This window comes from Colossoma macropomum, unplaced genomic scaffold (genome assembly GCF_904425465.1).
Source record: "Colossoma macropomum unplaced genomic scaffold, Colossoma_macropomum, whole genome shotgun sequence".
NCBI lineage: Eukaryota > Metazoa > Chordata > Actinopteri > Characiformes > Serrasalmidae > Colossoma > Colossoma macropomum.
This window is the reverse complement of record NW_023494809.1, coordinates 26,130,160-26,149,728: the sequence shown is the minus strand read 5'-3', so window position 1 is coordinate 26,149,728 and position 19,569 is coordinate 26,130,160. Positions and strand designations below refer to the sequence as shown.

The following is a 19,569-nucleotide window of genomic DNA, read 5'->3' as shown; positions in this document are numbered from 1 at the left end:
TTGAAATAAATGATTGAACATGCCATTTGATCACTACTAAAACATTCATAACACTACCAAAACTTGGCCAAATGTTTCAGTAGTGACTGTTTCGGTAGTGACAATTTAGCTCATTTTGGGCAGAGCTCAAAACACTGCCCAGTACATGATGAGCAAACACAGCTTTGAACAGCTGTACACAAAATCATCATATTTTATTATTTAACTTAATTATATTAAATGTGTGTTTCGGTAGTGACATTTCTTAATGTTCCACCCTGATTTTTAGACATTGGTACACATTTACTTCAAAACAATGGGATCTAACTGCTCACCATGAGGCCATGAGGGACAGGGATGCAGTCTAACTTCCTGCTCTAAAATGCAGGGGTGTGGCTTAAATAAGGCCCCGCCTATAGACTCAAACCCTTAGTGTTTCGGTAGTGACATAAAAACGTGGGACAGCATTTTGTTAAAGTTTTTGATAAATCTGAATCTTGTGACTTCAGAATAAATAAGAACTTTTAAAGAAAAGTCTCAGATAATTCCACTGATAAACATCCATGGTAGGATTAAAAGCTTAACTGCGAGACTGATAAAGCAGAGGTGGGTCTTGAGGATGAAACGCAGCATAGGAGATTTCAATTACCCGAGTATTAGACTCGCCCTCAGATGAAAGGGCCCTGTTCGGCTGTGGTGTTTCCTGTTGAGTATATTGCAGAGACAGTCCATTCAATATCTGTTCATCTGATGTCCTTTCGTAAGGTATCCAGGTCAGCAGCGAACAATAGACGATGTTCTGGCCTTGTTCGGGTCTATTGAGGGACGCTGTATTCTGGTGATTGAGTTCCGCGATCAGCAAAATAGAATCCCTGATAGTTTGGTGCAATTTATGCCGCTTGGCTTGGATTCTGGAACACCGGAAAATAGAGCGAATAACTCTAACCCTCTGATATCAGTTCCATCCCATTAGATTAGATTAGATTCCCCAGTGTCAACAAACCGATGTTTTGCTGCACAGATGTTCTCAAACGCATTCCTGCCCCCTCCACACGGTGATTCATCGAAGGTGGCTGTGATGTTTTCACATTTAACAAACGGTGTAAACATCTCGCGGTCAGGCTTGTGTGTAGAAGCTGTTAGACGCTGTGATTTGTGTCGTATTGGAATTCAGTACTTTTAGATGTAGTTACTTCAGTATTCAGAGTACTGGACAATTACATATCATCAAAACCAAACGCCGTTCAGTACCAGTTCTCAAGTAATCAGTCTTATTAATATCTGTGAGCCAGTCGGGATGCTTGTTCCACAGTCTAGACTGGAGGCTGTCTAAATCATAGCACATACAGTGCTGTGAAAAAGTATTCACCCCCTTCCCAGTTTCTATTTTTGCATATTTGTCACACTTGAATGTTACAGATCATCAAACTCCTCAGTAAACACAAAATGCTGCTTTTATTGAATTTATTGAACATTTATTGAGAGTACTGTTCAGCCCTACCTGGCCCTGTGTGAAAAAGTAATTGCCCCCCGAGCTATGAAACGAACTAGTTTACCAAATTCAGGTGACTATTAGGTTGTTTCACTGGCCACACCCAGACATGATCACCGCCACACCTGCTGAATCGAAACGTCACCTAAATAGAAACTGTCTGGCAATGTGAAGCAGGATAGAAGGACTCAAAAAGCAGCACATGAGGCCATTATCTAAAGAGATGAAATACAGATGCGAAACAGTCATTGAAATCTACCGTCTGGAAAACACTGCAAAGCCACTGCTGAGGCTGTGGAACTCCAGCGAACCACAGTGAGAGCCGTTATCCACAAATGGAGAAAACAGTGGTGAAACTTCCCATGTTCATGATGTATCTGTGCTCCCAGAGCTACTTTTGCATCAATTGCTATGAGTGTAGACTTTACAGAATGCTGCTAAAGTTTGTAGTGTTATTTTTTTTCATTAGGATGTAAAGATTTCTGCCTCTGTTTGTCTTTCCTAGTTCCTGTCACTGAGCATCTTGACATTATTGATATAACTTGAGGCGAGACATTGTTGCACTGTCTGGTTTTGTCAATGTTGATATTTATGTGTGACCGGAGGGCCAGTACACCCCCTCCACCCCCCACCTATCAAACACTCAGCTAGTTTAGAGACCCTCCCTGATACCATTTTCACTTGGAAATACATCAACAAAGGAAAATCAGATGATTTCCAGTTCATACTGACTTCAAGCACACCTGATTCAATTTGGTGAAATCTTTTAGTGAAGCTTGCAATCTTAAAACATGACGTCCTCATTAGAACACACTGCAGAATTGGATATTTGTAAAAAATCTATAATTTCTCTTTAGGTTGAAAGGTGTTTTCTTAACATTCTGTAAAGGCAGCATATCCCAGTCAGCAACTCATGCATCATAAACAATACATGAACAAACTAGTGACCGTTTTGATTTGACCACTCTTTTTGCAGTGGCAGGACCCCAAATTAGATATGTATCTGATATAAGAAGTGGCACAGATCTGATTTTTGCACTCGCACATCTCTGAAAAATGAGGTCTGTGTCACATTAAGTGACACACTGTCATTCAAGATCATCGATGTGGTCACTTTAAATTGCTGATCACAGCTTCTCATTTCTGATCTTTTATTAATCTTTATCATGTATCTGATGTATTTTGTATCTTTCCTTCCCTTCCATTCCTTTCCTTTCCCTTCCCTTACATTCCCTTTCCTTCCTTTACATTTCTTTCCCTTCCATTCCTTTTCTTTCCCTTCCCTTACATTCCCTTTCCTTCCTTTACATTCCCTTCCCTTCCATTCCTTTCCTTTCCCTTCCCTTCCCTTCCATTCCCTTTCCTTCCCTTACATTCCCTTCCATTCCTTTCCTTTCCCTTCCCTTCCCTTACATTCCCTTTCCTTCCCTTACATTCCCTTTCCTTCCCTTACATTCCCTTCCCTTCCCTTCCATTCCTTTCCTTTCCTTTCCCTTCCCTTACATTCCCTTTCCTTCCTTTACATTCCCTTCCCTTACATTCCCTTATATTCCCTTCCCTTTACATTTCCTTTGCTTATATTCCCATCTCTTACATCCCCTTCTATCACCTTACATTCCCTTCCCTTCACGCATCATGTATTTAGAAAGATCTCCTGATTGAACCCATGATAAATAAATGTGTTGAACTGCTAAAATCTACTTATTACAGCAGCACCACTTCAGTCAGGTAATGCGAGCACAGCCTGGGCTGATGTTTTCCTCTCCCTCTCTGATTGGCTCCTCAGGTGTATAAGGGAGAGGACACCGCCTTCCAGCTGTTCGGCCTGCAGTGGAACACGGACTACCGCCTGCGAGTCTTCGTGTGCAGGCGCTGCTCGGACACCTCGCAGGAGCTGTGCGGGTCCTTCAGCCCCTCCACACACTTCTCCCCCCGCCGCTCCAACACCGCCGTGGCCGTGGAGCCGGGCTCCGTCAGCACGTCCACGCCCAAGGCGCTCACGGACGAACAGTTCGCCAGCCTCATCGTCCTCGGGGTGGCCTCGCTCTCCATCTTCATCGCTTACCTGCTCCAGCTTCTCATATGAAGACGCCGGACGGGGACGCGCCGAGCAAATCGCAACAAAAACGGAAACTTGAGGGACGTCTTTTCTTTTTTTTTGGTTTGTCTGCTTTGAGAAATCAGACAGGACCCCCCACCCCACCCCCCATTTTGGTTGGTCTGCTTTTTCTCATCTGTATCTCTCTATATACATGTTTAAACTTGGTGTCTTTGTTGCACAGATTTTTAAACTACAACTACAATGAAAGTGGTAAATGAAAGTATTTTTTATATGTTTTTAGGTCCTTTTTTTTCTACGTAAGAGGCCCCCGAACAGGTTTCATAATATTTTTGTATTTTTACAAAGTGTCTATTATGTGATACAGCTTTAACACATCAGCTTTGATGAGATGTGTCATTTTCTGTCTTCTGTTAAGACCCGGCGGCTGTTGCCGATTGCTTTAGCGGTCAGCTTCGGGTCGTCAACACTAAAGCAGCAGCGGCAGTAGTAGTTAATACTACACTAGTAATGCAGCAAGTAGCCTTTCGTAACTAGAGCTATTGATATTCAATGTAAAGAGAGAAAATAGAAGTGTATTAAATACAGGTACAAAAGAGTGAGTTTCATCTCATGTTCGAGTTTTTTAGGCCATTGTATTTATTGTGCCCATAAATTAATGTCCGTTTCGACTAATCATAGCTATCGATACTCGATCGGCCTCACCTTTCACATCACATTTGTACGCCTTCATGCATCCAGAGCTCTCTCGTTTTTGTCGTCTTTACGCTCTCGCTCTCGTCCCAATCCATTTGAAGTAAAAAGGGAACGCGCCGTTGGGGTCCTTGAAAAGCAAAAAAAGCAGCATTTGTTCGGCCAAAGAACTTGTCCAGCAGCCTCCTCGCCCACTGGCAACTTACAGTAAAGTGAAGTCTGGAATGTACGTACCTCAGGGACTGGGGGGACCAGATAAACTGCTCAGAATGCCGGTGTGCGCCTCTGCCCTCTGATTTCAACACGTTTCGTCGTAAGCTTTTTTTTCCATAAATCATTTCAGACTCGCTACACCCACTATTCCATTTACCCTCTAACCTCTCTAGCTGAAACTACATTATGCAGTACATGAAAAAAAATGTTTACTAGCTCAATCATACCTTAACCAAAGTTAGTGAGCAAGCAAGGTATAACAGTTTTGTTAGGTTTATTTATACTATATATTGCATACAGTACTTTATAATGCAAATCACAGTGCAATCTTTCATTTATTTATTTCTTTAAGAATCAAACGAACTGTCATATTCAATATTTTCTCATGTAGCATGTCTTTTGGTTATGATGAATTATGTTTCCAAATATAGAACAGTAATCTTTAATATTAACCTGTTTCGTTTCAGATATATTTTTTATTGTGTGTATGTCGTTTTTACTCATGTATGTCCGATTTAATTCAAGGAACGCTACGATCCAATAGCTTATCTCTCTTTCTCCTTCAATCAGCACGTTAACACCAAGGTTTGTCCTCGTATGGGATATATTATTTCTATTTTTTTTGTTTTTCGTTTTTTTACATCAGTGCAGTCCTCGCTTGTCGTATATAAGGACTTCCAACATTCCAGTGTAATTTCTGAAGAGAGATGTGACATAACTTGATACTAGACGTTAAAACTTGAAGTGGAAACACTTGAACACTTTAATATCAGTCCCCCCCGACCTGCGGTCCCACGTGTTATTTTTTTTAATTGCACGTTTTTAAATAAATGTGCGAGTTATCAGGTTGCAACGTTAAGGATCTTCTGACATCATGACTTAAAGCCTTACCTGCCATTAGGGTGTCCTCAGACACCTGTAGATAAACGCACCTGCTCATGTTCACACATGATGAGAATCATTCCACACTGCCATTTTCAACATTATCACGTCACATTTATTGTTGTAAATTATAATCATAGGCATTATATTAAAAAAAAACCTACCATATCAGTTTAATGTATAGATTTGAAGTACTACCCTTTGTATTTAAGATGATTATGTATCTGTAGCATATATGTAATATATTTATACGCAATAAATGTTTAAAATTTTCTGATATGACTTACAGTGTTTGTGATTGTTTTTCAGTGCCGGTTCTGCTCATCGAACTTTATCCATTCATTTTAACAGATATAGCAGAATTATAGTAGCAGATTCAGAGACGTATGAAATAGTTTACCTTCTGTTGCTGTCATATCAAAAGCTTGTTCTTTTTTTTACACCATTAGCATTACATTTCACAATGAACGGACCAATGGAAATGATCTAAAAGTACTCGAAATGCATTCTTCGTACATGAATATACATTAAAGCAGCGTTTCCCAGTGCAGTCGTTGGCCCCCTGACCGTTCCACTGTTTTGCTCTATTCCTGATCCCAACTGACCAGTTTAGAGTAACGCTGTGGAGCCGTCTAATGGAGGCGGAAAGGTATACCAGTGAAAGTGAATGCTGGTGTGATGCTGCCTCATGATGGAATTCACCCAAAAAGCCACGGCTCCAAAACAAATTATACATGAACGGCTTAAATAAATCTTATAAACACAACAAAGAATATTTTAGACCTGAAGAAAAAACTGGACCCTCTTGAAGTCGACCCTGCGTCAATCAGCACAGCTTTTTGTGCAGCACCAACTCTATTAAAGTGACATAAGCAGCTGCATAGGGCTCTGCAGCCAGCAGGGGGCCCTCTAACAACTTCCGAGACATTATTATGCCATTGTGCTGTCTAAGATGTTAAGATGGGGGCAGTCATGGACTGGAGGTTAGGGAACCAGCCTTGTGAGTGTAAGGTAGCCAGTTCGATCCCCTGAGCCAATAGTATGTGACTGAAGTGCCCTTGAGCAAGGCACCTAACCCCCAACTGCTCCCTGGGCACCGTGGATAGGGCTGCTCACTGCCCCCTAGTGTGTGTGCTTTCACTAGTCTGTATGTGGTGTTTCACTACACAGATGGGTTAAAATGCAGAGGTGAAATTTCCCCATTGTGGGATTAATAAGGGTCACTTAATATGCTTGAGTGAGGTGAAAAAAGCAACTGTGTCTCAAAAAAGAACATGCACATGTGGAGCCAGGAAAGAAAAGATGAGGAGAAAAAGCTTACAGTCATGGTTTGTGGTGTTCACATTAGGCCGTTTGATCTGGGATCTGTCCAACGAAGCAGATTCAACTTTTGACAGCTTCAGCTTTACTAAACCTCACAAACACAGATGCAGTTAATTAACAGGAAGTGGTTAGCAACTTCCTGTTAATCCAGGTTTAGATACTCTGATTAATCCTCGTGCACATGACATTTAGGCTACGTCCACATTACCAGACTAATGTGACTCAGATCTGGCTACGGTCACATTACAAGCCTCGTTGCTCAATCTGATTTTTTGCTCAGATCCGATCTCTCTAACATGATGGATCACACTGATTTAGGTAAGTGACTCAAAGTCACAAGTTTTGTTGATTTTCAGTATGAAAAGAAGCGAACACATCCTCTACAGAGGTTTCAGTGCACAATTTTTATTATGTTTATTTATTATTTGTTGCTGTGTTTAACATATTGGAAAAAATAAAACATCAGATATAAAATGTGCCGTAACCCCTGCACAGTTCTTACTTATTTTCACTTAGAAAATCAACAGAACTTTTGCATATGGCTGTAAAATTGAGTCCAGATTGCCCCCCTCCCCCCGTTACTGTCTGGTGCATCCCGATGACTGAGAAACACTACATGAAAGTCCTTCTATAAAGGTTCCAATTTGGAGATACAGTGTTTTAATACGACCATGACAAGTTGTGAATGCACACATTAACCGAAGTGCTACTCAACAGCTACAGGAAACTCATGCTGCTTTTATTGGCCCCTTATGAAGACACTTAAAACATAAATCACGTCATATGTTCACAGCAGATCACAATCTTTAAAGCCGCCAGTGCAGTTCTGTAGAGACTGAATGCTGAATTTAAACACAAACATCTTGAACAACAACATATTTGCCACAAATGTACGAACGACATCACGAGAATGTTATATATTTAACATATACAGGTTCATAAGGTTAAGGACTTTGATCAGCTGGCACCATTGTATTCTCCCCCGGCTCGGGGTACAATGTACAGCGCGTACGTCTACAGTGCGAACTTTGTCATCCAGTATTTCAGACTGTTTAAGGCATTTTTGTGTAGGATGCATATTTCTGCAAGAACGATGTGGCAAAAATACAGTATGTAAAAACACTTGCATCAGTTCTGCTATAATACATTCAGATCAGCTTTGACATCTCAAGGTAAACAATGTATAATGCAATGTAGTTTACTATTCACATTTGCACATTATGATCCAAAATGCACTCTGCTTGCGTAGATTCGATCAAAACTCTGTGTAGTTGCTCTTTTCTCTGTTGTCTCTTGATGCTGTACAGTGTGAATGTGCGTGTCATAGCGGCCCACTGAGGACCCTCCCACAGATCCCCACATGCCAGCTTCTTTAGCCATGAAGCTTCTTCACACCTCCCGTTTGTAACCGCCAGCCAGTTAGCAGCTTCACATAACAAGCCATGGCAAGCTTGCACTAGCCGGACTGCGGTCCATTCCCAGCTGGCTGTAAATAAAAAAATAACTGCCTTAAAAATCAGCGTTTTGATGGTTAAAAGAATAGTTCAGTGAAAAGTCAAGCCTGCAGTTTTGTCCTTTCCCCAAATGTAGTCAATCAGTGCACTGTTATCTATAAAATGGACAAAATGTCATCAATCAACGCGTCTACATCTATAAAGTAGACAAAAGTCTGGACACTCTTTAAGGTGGCCGCTAGGTTCGGACGATACTGTCGATTTAGACCAACGATTATCATCTGCTGAATTACTGTGATAAATAATATCATCATGATTCAGATTCAGTTACAGTACCCGAGTGTTAGAGAGCCTTACCCTCCCTATACGATCATGTGCAAAAGTTTGTGCACCCCTGGTCAAGTAACATAAACTGAAAATAAGTGAACACATCCTCCACAGAGAACACACTCCTGCACATTTTAATACACCATTACTGTTTAATACACAACTACTGAGCTTAACATGGAGAATAAAACAGAACGCAGCCTCTGCAATAATAACAGCGCATTTTATATTCTTGTCTTTTGTTGGTTTCTTTAACTCAAACTAAGTAAAGAAAATAGAAACTATGCACTAAAATTAGCAGAAAAAATATACTGTTGACATATTTAAGTGTAGAGGATGTGTTTACTTACTTTCATATAGAAAATCAACGAAATGTAAAACGACTGACGGTGAAAATTTTGCAATTCTTGCATTTCCCTGAATTACTGTTGGGGATGCACCGAAATGAAAATTGTGGACCGATGCCGATATCCGATATTTTTCAAGTGCACATCTGCCAATGCCGATACGTAAACATTTAAAAAACGTAGAAATCAAATCTATGTCTAAATCGATTAGCATTAGGGCAGAATTTCAGATTTACTGTAGGGTTACAAACGCAGTAAAAGGAATAAAGTGTGGACATTTTACTGCAGTAATCCGGCGTGTTCTTCCATCATTAAATATCGGCCAAAATCTAAAGATCTGTCCAATCTTTTTTTAGAAAATGATCTAATTACATATAATTACCAGCTGCACCTGCCTCTCATATTACTTAATAAGTAATAATGACAACTATATTCTGCACAGATGGCTTGTAACACTGTCAATATCCAATGAATGATTCCAAGGAATGATCTATTGGTGCACTTACTGATTTTAGCTATGCAGTGGTCTTTTGTCCATTTGTATAGACCAGGGGTCAGCAACGTGCAGCTCTTTCACTGTAGAATTAGATTTGTAGGTAAAAATAAAGTAATCCGCTTTTGCAGTAAAATAAAGCTCTGCTGGTCGTTCAGCACAGCACATCTCGTCGAGCTAGTAGCTAACGAAACTGCAAAGAGAAAGATTTAAGATGAACATCGATAATTTGGAGACAAATGGAAATTATTTGCATTTATAATCACTCCAGCTGGTTTCCTGATACGTTTAATCTGCAACGAGAAACTGACAAACACTAAAGAGTCATGAAGCTCAAGTCAGTTTCTTGTTGGAATTTTCCCATTCCACCTTAAATGGTGCAGCAGTTATATTCTTGTGCCTCAGGTACCATTTAAGGTGGAACGGGAAAATCAGAACAAGAAGCCGGTGAATAAGAAGCGACTTCAGCCTCGTAAAAAGTCGAACATTGAGAGACATTTTACAAGAAACTATTGTACTTTTGTGGAAAAGTTTCCTGCTGGAGATGCGAGAAAAGCGGTGTTTTGACTTTTGTTGAAAGAACAAAATGGCTCTTCTTAACATTTGGGTTGCCGACCCCTGGTATAAACTGTCTAAACCACTGTTTTGTGGTTCAAGGCAAGGGTGTGGTGATTAGGTATTAGCTTTCATTACTTTTTAGTTACTTTAGCTTTATAAAACTAAAGAAGCAAACTTTACCAAACACGTCTTGGATGATGGAGTACATACAGGGTAAAGGGGGCAACACTGTGTCACAGAACTATTCCTTTAAGTGATTAGTAGAAAGCAGTGGTCCCTCTTTGTGCCATCAGGTCATTTATTGTTGCGTCCAGTGTCGAAATTAGTCCACTTTGTCCTCAGCAATTGTTCCAGGCAGGGCGGGGCAGGAGCGCCTTCACTGTTTGACGTCCCATCCCTTGAAACCCTTTTTAAAATGAGCAGCGGGCCAGGTCACTTAAGGACTTCTGTATCCTCTGTACGAGGCCGACTCTGTCCTCGGTCATGTGCTGCCGCTGGAGTCGTACCACACTGCGAAGCTCTCAGCGTTAACAGCAGTTGAGGTTGAGCGCTCAGGAGCGCGTCTCACTCCGAACAGCCTGCAGGCCGCCACCCTGTACTTCTTTGACATTATGTTGTAAAGGATCGGGTTTATTGCGGCGCTGAAATAGAAGAGAACGAAGGAGATCAGGTTGCAGTACTCGCTGATTTGGGTGATGAGAGGCGAGTTCACTTCAGATGACTTGGAGAACAGATAGCGGCCCACGTGGAACGGCAGCCAGCAGAGCACGAACGCCAGAACCACCACAGCTGGGAAGCAGAGAGAGAAGAACTCTAAGTACACAACAGTGCTAAGCAGGACAGCACTACACACTTAAAAATGATGGTTCTTCAAGGGTTCTATAGTAACGAAAATGGTTCTATATAGAACCATGAATGCTCATATAGAACGTTATACAGAACGTTTGGGAAAAGGGTTCAATATATCACCAAAAAGGGTTCTTCTATTGTTATGATGTCTAGCTTGTAACAATAGAAGAACCCTTTTTCGTGCTATATAGAACCCTTTTCAGAAAGGTTCTATATAGATCCATGAACACTCAAAGAACCCTTTGCATGAAGGGTTCTTTGCATCGTGAAAGCGTTCTTCAGATTGATTGAGAATGTGCTGTAGATGGTTCTATATAGAACCTTTTTAAAAAGGATTTTATATAGCACCAAAAGGGTTATTCTGTTGTTATGATGTCAGGTTTGTTACAACAGAAGAACCCTTTTTGGTGCTATAGAGAACACTTTTCAAAAAGGTTCTATATAGAGCCATGAACACTTAAACAACCCTTTGCATGATTGAAGGGTTCTTTGCATTGTGAAAGGGTTCTTCTTCTTACTAAAAAACCCTTGAAGAACCATCTTTGCATCATGAAATGGTTCTTCAGCTTGACTGAGATCTCAAAGAGTTCCTTAGTAAAGGCAGTGGTTCTATTTAGAACAACAAGCTCTATTTATAGTTATAGTATATAGTTATGGTTTATGGTTAATGGTTCTCTATTGCACCAAAAAGGGTTCTGCTATTGTTACAAGTTTGACACCATAACAATAGCAGAACCCTTTTTGGTGCTATGTAGAACCACATATAACACATTCTCCATCAATATTTTAGAACCATTTCATCACACAGAGAACCATTTAAGTATGAAATGGTTCTATACAGAACTCATGGTTCTAAATAGAACCACTACCTTCACTAAAGAACCCTTGAAGAACCATCTTTGCATGATTAAAGGGTTCTTTGCATCATGAAAGCGTTCCTCAGGTTAATGGAGAATGTGCTGTAGATGGTTCTATACCGAACCTTTTTTGAAAAAAAAAACAAAAAGGGTTCTTTTATTGTTATCATGTCAAGCTTGTAACAATAGAAGAACCCTTTTTGGTGCCAAATAGAACCAATGCTCACCATGCTCAGTGCCAAGTGTCAGCTGGAGGGGTATAAAGCCCCCCAGCACTGGGCGGTGGAGCAGTGGAACTGCATTCTCTGGAGTGATGGAGCTCCTTTCAACACCTTTGGGATGAGCTGATTATCCAACATCAGTACCTGACCTCACTAATCCTCAATCAGATTCTCACAGCAATGTTCCAAAGTCTAGTGTAAAGCCTTCCCAGAAGAGTAGAGGCTGTTACTGCAGCAAAGGGGGACAAACTCACTATTAATACCCTTCATTTCAGAAGAAACACTGGATCAGCAGGTGTCTGCAAACTTTTGGCCATGTAGTGTAGATAGATCCAATAAACAGACATACACACTTAAAGATGGTTCTCCAAGAGTTCTGTAGAAAAGACAATGGTCCTATTTAGAACCACGAGCTCCAAATAGAAGTGTTTCATGCTTACTGGTTCTGTATAACACCAAAAGGGGTTCTTTTTCGTGCTATGTAGAACCACATACAACACATTCTCCATCAATCTGAAGAACAATTTCACCATGCAGAGAACCTTTTAAGCATGAAATGGTTCTATTTAGAACTCATGATTTTAAGACGGGGTGTCTTAAACCCATCAGTCAGGCTTTAGTTCACTAACATTCATCTTAATGCAACACTGGAGTAGATAGATAGATAGATAGATAGATAGATAGATAGATAGATAGATAGATAGATAGATAGATAGATAGATAGATAAGCAGATAGATAGACAGATAGATAGATAGATAGATAGATAGATAGATAAGCAGATAGATAGATAGATAGATAGATAGATAGATAGATAAGCAGATAGATAGATAGATAGATAGATAGATAGATAGATAGATAGACAGATAGATAGATAGATAGATAGATAGATAGATAGATAGATAGATAGATAGATAAGCAGATAGATAGATAGATAGATAGATAGATAAGCAGATAGATAGATAGATAGATAGATAGATAGATAGATAGATAAGCAGATAGATAGATAGATAGATAGATAGATAGATAAGCAGATAGATAAGCAGATAGATAGATAGATAAGTAGATAGATAAGCAGATAGATAGATAGATAGATAGATAGATAGATAGATAGATAGATAAGTAGATAGATAAGCAGATAGATAGATAGATAGATAGATAGATAGATGGATAGATAGATAGATAGATAGATAGATAGATAGATAGATAGATAGATAGATAGATAGATAAGTAGATAGATAAGCAGATAGATAGATAGATAGATAGATAGATAGATAGATAGATAGATAGATGGATAGATAGATCTTACCTAACATCTTAACAGTTTGTTTATTACTCTTGTCCCGGCTGGACACGGGCCCCACCGGGTTCTCCTTCCTCTTCCACAGCGTCCTGCCTATGAGGCTGTACAGGACGGTCAGGCACAGCACGGGCAGAAAGAAGAAGACGCTCGAGACCCACACCATGAGGGTCAGCAGGCCGGACTGGATGGCTCGCTCGGTGGCCTTGCACTCGTTGGTCTCCCACGGCTCCGTGCCCTTCTCGTGTTCGACGCCCACGAGCGCGAAGATGGGTCCGGCGCTGCAGAGCGCCACGGTCCACAGCAGCACGATGACGCCCTTGACCCTGCCTCGGGTCACCAGCACTTTGGCCCGCAGCGGGAAGCAGATGGCGAAGTACCTCTCCACGCTGAGCGCCGTGATGCTCAGGATGGCCGAGTAGGTGCAGCTCTCGCTCACGAACTGGAACAGCTTGCACAGCTCGTCGCCCAGGTTCCACGGCCGGTAGCGCCACACGCGGTACAGGTCCAGCGGCATGCACAGGAAGATGAGCAGGTCGGACAGAGCCATGCTGCACAGGTACAGGTTGGTGGTGGTCCGCATGTCCTTGTACTTGGTGACCACCAGGATGGTCAGCAGGTTGCCGGCGATTCCGACGAGGAACAGGAGCGAGCACGTGGCCGTTATGCCCGTGAGCACGGGCACGGGGAAGAGGTGGACCGGATAGTCCGCTTCGTCGTTATCCGCGCTCTCCGCGACGCACGAGCTGATGCTGACCGGACACGCGGACACGTTCGTCCAGTTGCTCATACTGAGAGGCTTTTGGTTTTCAACGAGAACGGTCCACCTTCAGAGCCAGATCACATCCTCCTGGACTAGGTCTAAACGCTCCTCTGATAATCTAGCTTGGCGCGTAAAAACGCACAGAGAGGCTTTTTGGTGCGCTCACATTATGCGCTCCTCAGAAAACGCGCCTAAAAATCCCTCATAGATCGTCTAGGAGACCCGAGGAGCCGAACGCTGCGGCTGGTCATCAGTCCGTTCACACAGAGGTGCGAGTGAGTCCTCTGGTTACTGTGTGGCGATGCGCGCTGAGCTGCTCTGCGCTCCAACACATGCGCACACGGGCTGCCTGCAAGGCTGCGTGAAGGCGACAGCCCGCACTGCTCCCTCTCCAGCCTCTCTGCTCTCAGCCACTGGTTTAAGTTTAGACTGCTTGATTCTGATCAGCCTAAGCAGGTATGTGTTTACTCTGGCAGAGGTGGAGCTGATGATGCTGTAAAGATCAGGATCCCCAACTCTGGTCCTTTTGTAGACAGTTTAACATAATGGTTTCTTCAAGGGTTCTTTAGTGAAGAAAATGGTTCTGTATAGAACCATGAACACTCAAAGAACCCTTTGCATGATTAGAGAGTTCTTTAGATTGATGGAGCACTTTTTTGAAAAGGTTCTATATAACACCCAAAATGGGTTCTTCTGTTGTTACAATGCCAAGCTTGTTACAGTAGAAGAACCCTTTTTGGTACCAAATGGAACCCTTTTCAAAAAGAGTCTATACAGAAACATCTACAGCACATTCTCCATCAATCTGAAGAACCTTTTCATGATGGAAGGACTCTTGAATCTGGTAAAGGGTTCTTTGAGTGTTCATGGTTCTATCTAGAACATTTTGTATCTTTTAATAGAACAGGGACACTCTGGAGTAGCCGCACATGAGCCTGAGGTCACCATGTTCAGTGCCAAGTGTTGGCTGGAGGGGAATAAAGCCCCCCAGTGGAAATGCATTCTGTGGAGTGATGGAGCTCAAGTGTTCTTTGCATCGTGAAAGGGTTCTTCAGATTGATGGAGAATGTGCTGTAGATGGTTTCTATATAACACTAAAAAGGTTCTTCTATTGTTACGATGTCAAGCTTGCCCTTTTGGTGTTATATAGAACCCTTTTCAAAAAGGTTCCATATAGAACCATCTACTGCACATTCTCTATCAATCTGAAGAACCTTTTCACAATGCAGGGACCCTTTAATCAGGCAAAGGGTTCTTTGAGTGTTCATGGTTCTATCTAGAACCATTTTCTTTACTAAAGAACCCTTGAAGAACCATCATTTTTAAGTGTATTTCTTCATAAATGTTTACACGTTTGATTGTGCTAACACAGTTTCTATTCTCTCAACAGAACGGGACACTCTGGAGTAGCCACACATGAGCCTGAGGCCACCATGCTCAATGCCAAGTGTCGGCTGGAGGGGTATAAAGCCCCCCAGCGCTGGGCTGTGGGGCAGTGGAACTGCGTTCTCTGGAGTGATGGAGCTCATCATGAAAAAGGTTCTTCCATTGTTACGATGTCAAGCTTGCCCTTTTGGTGCTATATAGAATCATTTTCAATAAGGTTCTATATAGAACCATCTACAGCACGTTCTCCATCAATCTGAAGAACCCTTTCACATTGCAAAGAACCCTTTAAACATGCAAAGAGTTCTTTGCGTTGTTATAGTTTTATATAGAACCATTTTCTTTACTAAAGAACACCTGAAGAACCATCGTTATGTACCTCTGCTGTGCACATCCCTGCTGAATAAACAGCACAGAGCAACATGCATTCCAGACTGGTCCATGATGGTTTATGCTGGTCTGGTGGTGGTTTAGCTGGTCACCTGGTATGGTCATGCTGGTTGACCAGCACACTAGCATCCACAACACAGCATACCATTGCTGTCCAAAGACAAACATGCATCTCCAAAGAACTTTACAGCAGAAGGCGAAAAACATACTTAACTTTGAATGTAAGTTAATGTACAGAGGTTTTATACTGAGTGATTTTAGAACAGTTCTGTTGCTCCATTCATAATAAAATTTTCACACGATCTAAAGCACAAATGTGGCATTCAAATGATATCTCTGGGTATATTTTTTTTTAGATAGCAGTGATAGTGTTGTTTTTTCTGATGATCAGCATATTAATTTCTGTTGCTGCTGACCAGCACACCAGCATCCACAACACAGCATATCACTGCTGTCCAAAGACAAAGGTGTGTCTCCAAAATACTAACTTTACAGAAGAAAACGTACTTAAATTTGAGTGTAAGTTAAGGTAAAGAGATTTTATTCTGAGTGATTTGAGAGCATTTCTATTGGTCCATCCATCATGAAATTTTCACATAGTGTGAAGGACAGCTGCCGCTTTCAAATACTGTAAAAATTTAAAAAATGCAGATACATGTTTTTTTGACAGTAGCGATATGCTGGGTTTTCTGGCTTTGGAAGCAAAGAATAATTTCCATTGCTACTGACCAGCATACCAGCAACCAAAACACAACATACGCTGGTTTAGCTGGTCACTCAGCATGGTCATGTTGGTTGACAACCATACCAGCATCCACAGCATATCAGCACTATCCAAAGAAAAACGTTTCTTCAAAATGCTAACTTAACAGGAGGAAAAAAACGTTCTTACCTTTGAATGTAAGTTAATGTACAGAGATTTTATACTGAGTGATTTTAGATTTCTGTTGCTCCGTTTTTTAAAAAAATACACAATCTAAAGCACAACTGCTGCATTCAAATGATGCAGAAAAAAATGGAGATACTTCTTTTTTGTCTTTTTTGTGTTGTTGTTTGGACAGCAGCAGTATGTTGTTTGTTTCTGATGATCAGCATATTAACTTCAATTGTTTCTGACCAGCATACCAGCCTCCAAAACACAACATATGCTGTTTTTGCTGGTGACCAGCCATGCTGGTGTATGCTGGTAAAAGAGACATCACTTCATTAACAGCTACTAGCGCTGCTCTGTAGGCGACCCTGCCCGTCTTCAGTGACAGCAGAGGAGGGTAAAGTTCAGCTCCTCACTGCTGGGCTTTAGTTACATTTAGGGCATCATATGACTTCAAAGAGGGGGGACAATTATTTATTATCACCCACCGCTAATGCTTTGGTGATATGAAGCAGAAGTCAGATATTCGCCAGCTTCTTGTTCAGATTTTCCTGTTCCACCTTAAATAGTGCAGCAGTTACATTCTGGTGCTTCAGGCATCAGAACTGCTGAACTATTTAAGGTGGAATGGGAAAGTTTGTTAGCCAGCTACCAAGACGTTAGTGCTATTATTTTTCTGCTTCTTATGAAGAAAATGACCGTAATACACTGAAACGACATTAACCTAAAGTAATAAATAGTTATCGGCATTTTTTAATGGAGAAAATTCTCACATTTGTGTTTCTTTGGTCTCTTGTTCAGCCATCTTGCCGGTTTTTCTTTTTTTCTCATAACTCTCTGTTTGGAGTCTCTGAAAAACCTCTGTTTGGAGGGCCATGTAGCTCTAACTCTTCACCCCACCCCGCAAAAAAAATCGGGACACCCTACCCCTAGACGTGAACACGTAAAACAGAGTGCTAAGGGCTAAGTGGTAGGGGCGAGGGGTGAAGGGATTGGGCCTTTGTTTACATGCTGCAGGCACACTTACACTATGAGAGACTGATGTTTTATTGTGTTTTTTTCAGTCTTGTCATGCTTCACACTGAGTCAAATGAAATGAGAGTGTATCTTAACCAGCTATAGAGGGATGTCAAATAACTATATAATGATTCAATTAACCTTACTGACAGTCTGGATCCACACAAACTCACAAACAGTGAGTGGAGCAATGATCTGCACATGTTAACATTACCTCCTCTTTCATTTCACAGACTTTTTCCTAGCTGTGAGGCTTAAGTCGTCTGTTCCTTTAAGTAGTTCTAAAGATTTCTGTCACTTGAAGCCCGTATACAGTTTACAAATGGTCATTCACCTCAGTTAATGCCGGTTTTACCTCAGTCACTGGCAGATTTACCTCAGTTAATGCCGGTTTCACCTCAGCCACGGGCAGATTTACCTCAGTTAGTGCCGGTTTCACCTCAGCCACGGGCAGATTTACCTCAGTTAATGCCGGTTTCACCTCAGCCACGGGCAGATTTACCTCAGTTAATGCCGGTTTTACCTCAGCCACGGGCAGATTTACCTCAGTTAGTGCCGGTTTCACCTCAGCCACGGGCAGATTTACCTCAGTTAATGCCGGTTTTACCTCAGTCACTGGCAGATTTACCTCAGTTAATGCCGGTTTCACCTCAGCCACAGGCAGATTTACCTCAGTTAGTGCCGGTTTCACCTCAGCCACGGGCAGATTTACCTCAGTTAATGCCGGTTTCACCTCAGCCACGGGCAGATTTACCTCAGTTAATGCCGGTTTTACCTCAGCCACGGGCAGATTTACCTCAGTTAGTGCCGGTTTCACCTCAGCCACGGGCAGATTTACCTCAGTTAATGCCGGTTTTACCTCAGCCACTGGCAGATTTACCTCAGTTAATGCCGGTTTCACCTCAGCCACGGGCAGATTTACCTCAGTTAATGCCGGTTTCACCTCAGCCGCTGGCAGATTTACCTCAGTTAATGCCGGTTTCACCTCAGCCACGGGCAGATTTACCTCAGCATGACTGCATCATTGCTTGCCTCTGCTAGCGGGCTCATTAGCATGCTAAAGTCTACATGGCTAACAACAACAAAAAGAAAGGCATTACACCACAGTTCTACACCAAATTCTTAGTGAGACAACCCAGAGGAAAAAAAAATCTGTCTTAAGATTGTCTCAGAGAAATAAAGCAGATCTCAATATTATATTAATAAAGGATCACTGATTTCTCAATTGTTTCTCCTAAACCTCCCTTAGGAGAAAAGAGGAGATCAGCGTTTGACCGTGAGACACTCTGGTTATGAAGGAGAAAAGCGTGAGCGTGACAGATGACGATGAGATCTAACACTTTTCTTATGGAGATATTATTCAGCTGAGACTGGGCTGAGACGAGTCAGACACTAAAGAGTTCAGCCACATGTGTGATCATACTTTTGAGTGAGAAAATCTGAGTTTTATTTCTCAGGAGCCAAATTTCAGAAATGGGAGAAAATGGCTTAAGCCTCACTCTGATCTCAAACTGGACTTAACCATGTCTAGGAGAAGAACCTGAGATCAAGAGGAGATTCATTCAGAATATTTCTTTCCTCTGGGAAAGCAAAGTTGGGTACATTATGCTCAAAAGTTGCACAGTTTGCATGGCTAGCAGGATGAATGCTTTCTGTTTTAATATCCGATCCTCACTGTCCGCTTTTTCTGCTGTGAGTGGCCACTTGTGTAAAGTAGGTGTAACATCCAAGTGGTCAGTCAAAGTGGACGAGAGCAGGTTAAATAAACAATTGAAATGGTTCCAATGCCTTGTTCCATTTTTTAATAGTGTAATATCCTGATTTTTTGGCTTTATAAACAACGTTTTCCACATTTTATTCAAAGACGATTCTGAATTTTCCAATATTCAAATAGTAATAAAAGTTTAAGTAACTGAATAGTAGATTAGGATCTTTGATATGCAAATTAGCTTCTCTCTAACATTATACACTCTCATACTGAAGAACCATGAGATGTCTTTACTCTGCTCCACCAGAGGGCAGTAAAGAGCCCCATTCTTACATTTTGGTCAGAGTTTCTAATCTGTTTAGTCTAGAGAAAAGCTACTGCAGCCAGCT

General features: G+C 41.5%; 2 protein-coding genes across 3 annotated transcripts in view; one reads left to right on the top strand and one right to left on the bottom strand.

Annotated features, from left to right (window-relative positions):
- fndc3bb (fibronectin type III domain containing 3Bb) overlaps nucleotides 1-3,708 on the top strand; it is a 110,344-nt gene extending 106,636 nt beyond the window's left edge. For both annotated transcript variants that reach the window (XM_036557976.1, XM_036557977.1), the window contains one exon: nucleotides 3,258-3,708. In XM_036557976.1, coding sequence (XP_036413869.1) covers nucleotides 3,258-3,557 — 300 coding nt within the window. In that variant the 3' untranslated portion in view covers nucleotides 3,558-3,708. The remainder of the gene's footprint in view (nucleotides 1-3,257) is intronic.
- A 6,543-nt stretch (nucleotides 3,709-10,251) lies between these two features.
- On the bottom strand, nucleotides 10,252-13,835 carry LOC118798916 (growth hormone secretagogue receptor type 1). Its single transcript, XM_036558539.1, has 2 exons — nucleotides 13,055-13,835; nucleotides 10,252-10,609 (listed from the first exon to the last, which is right to left on the bottom strand). Exons 1-2 carry the CDS (start codon nucleotides 13,833-13,835, stop codon nucleotides 10,302-10,304), a joined length of 1,089 nt encoding a protein of 362 aa, XP_036414432.1. The 3' UTR covers nucleotides 10,252-10,301.
- Between the last annotated feature and the right edge of the window lie 5,734 nt (nucleotides 13,836-19,569).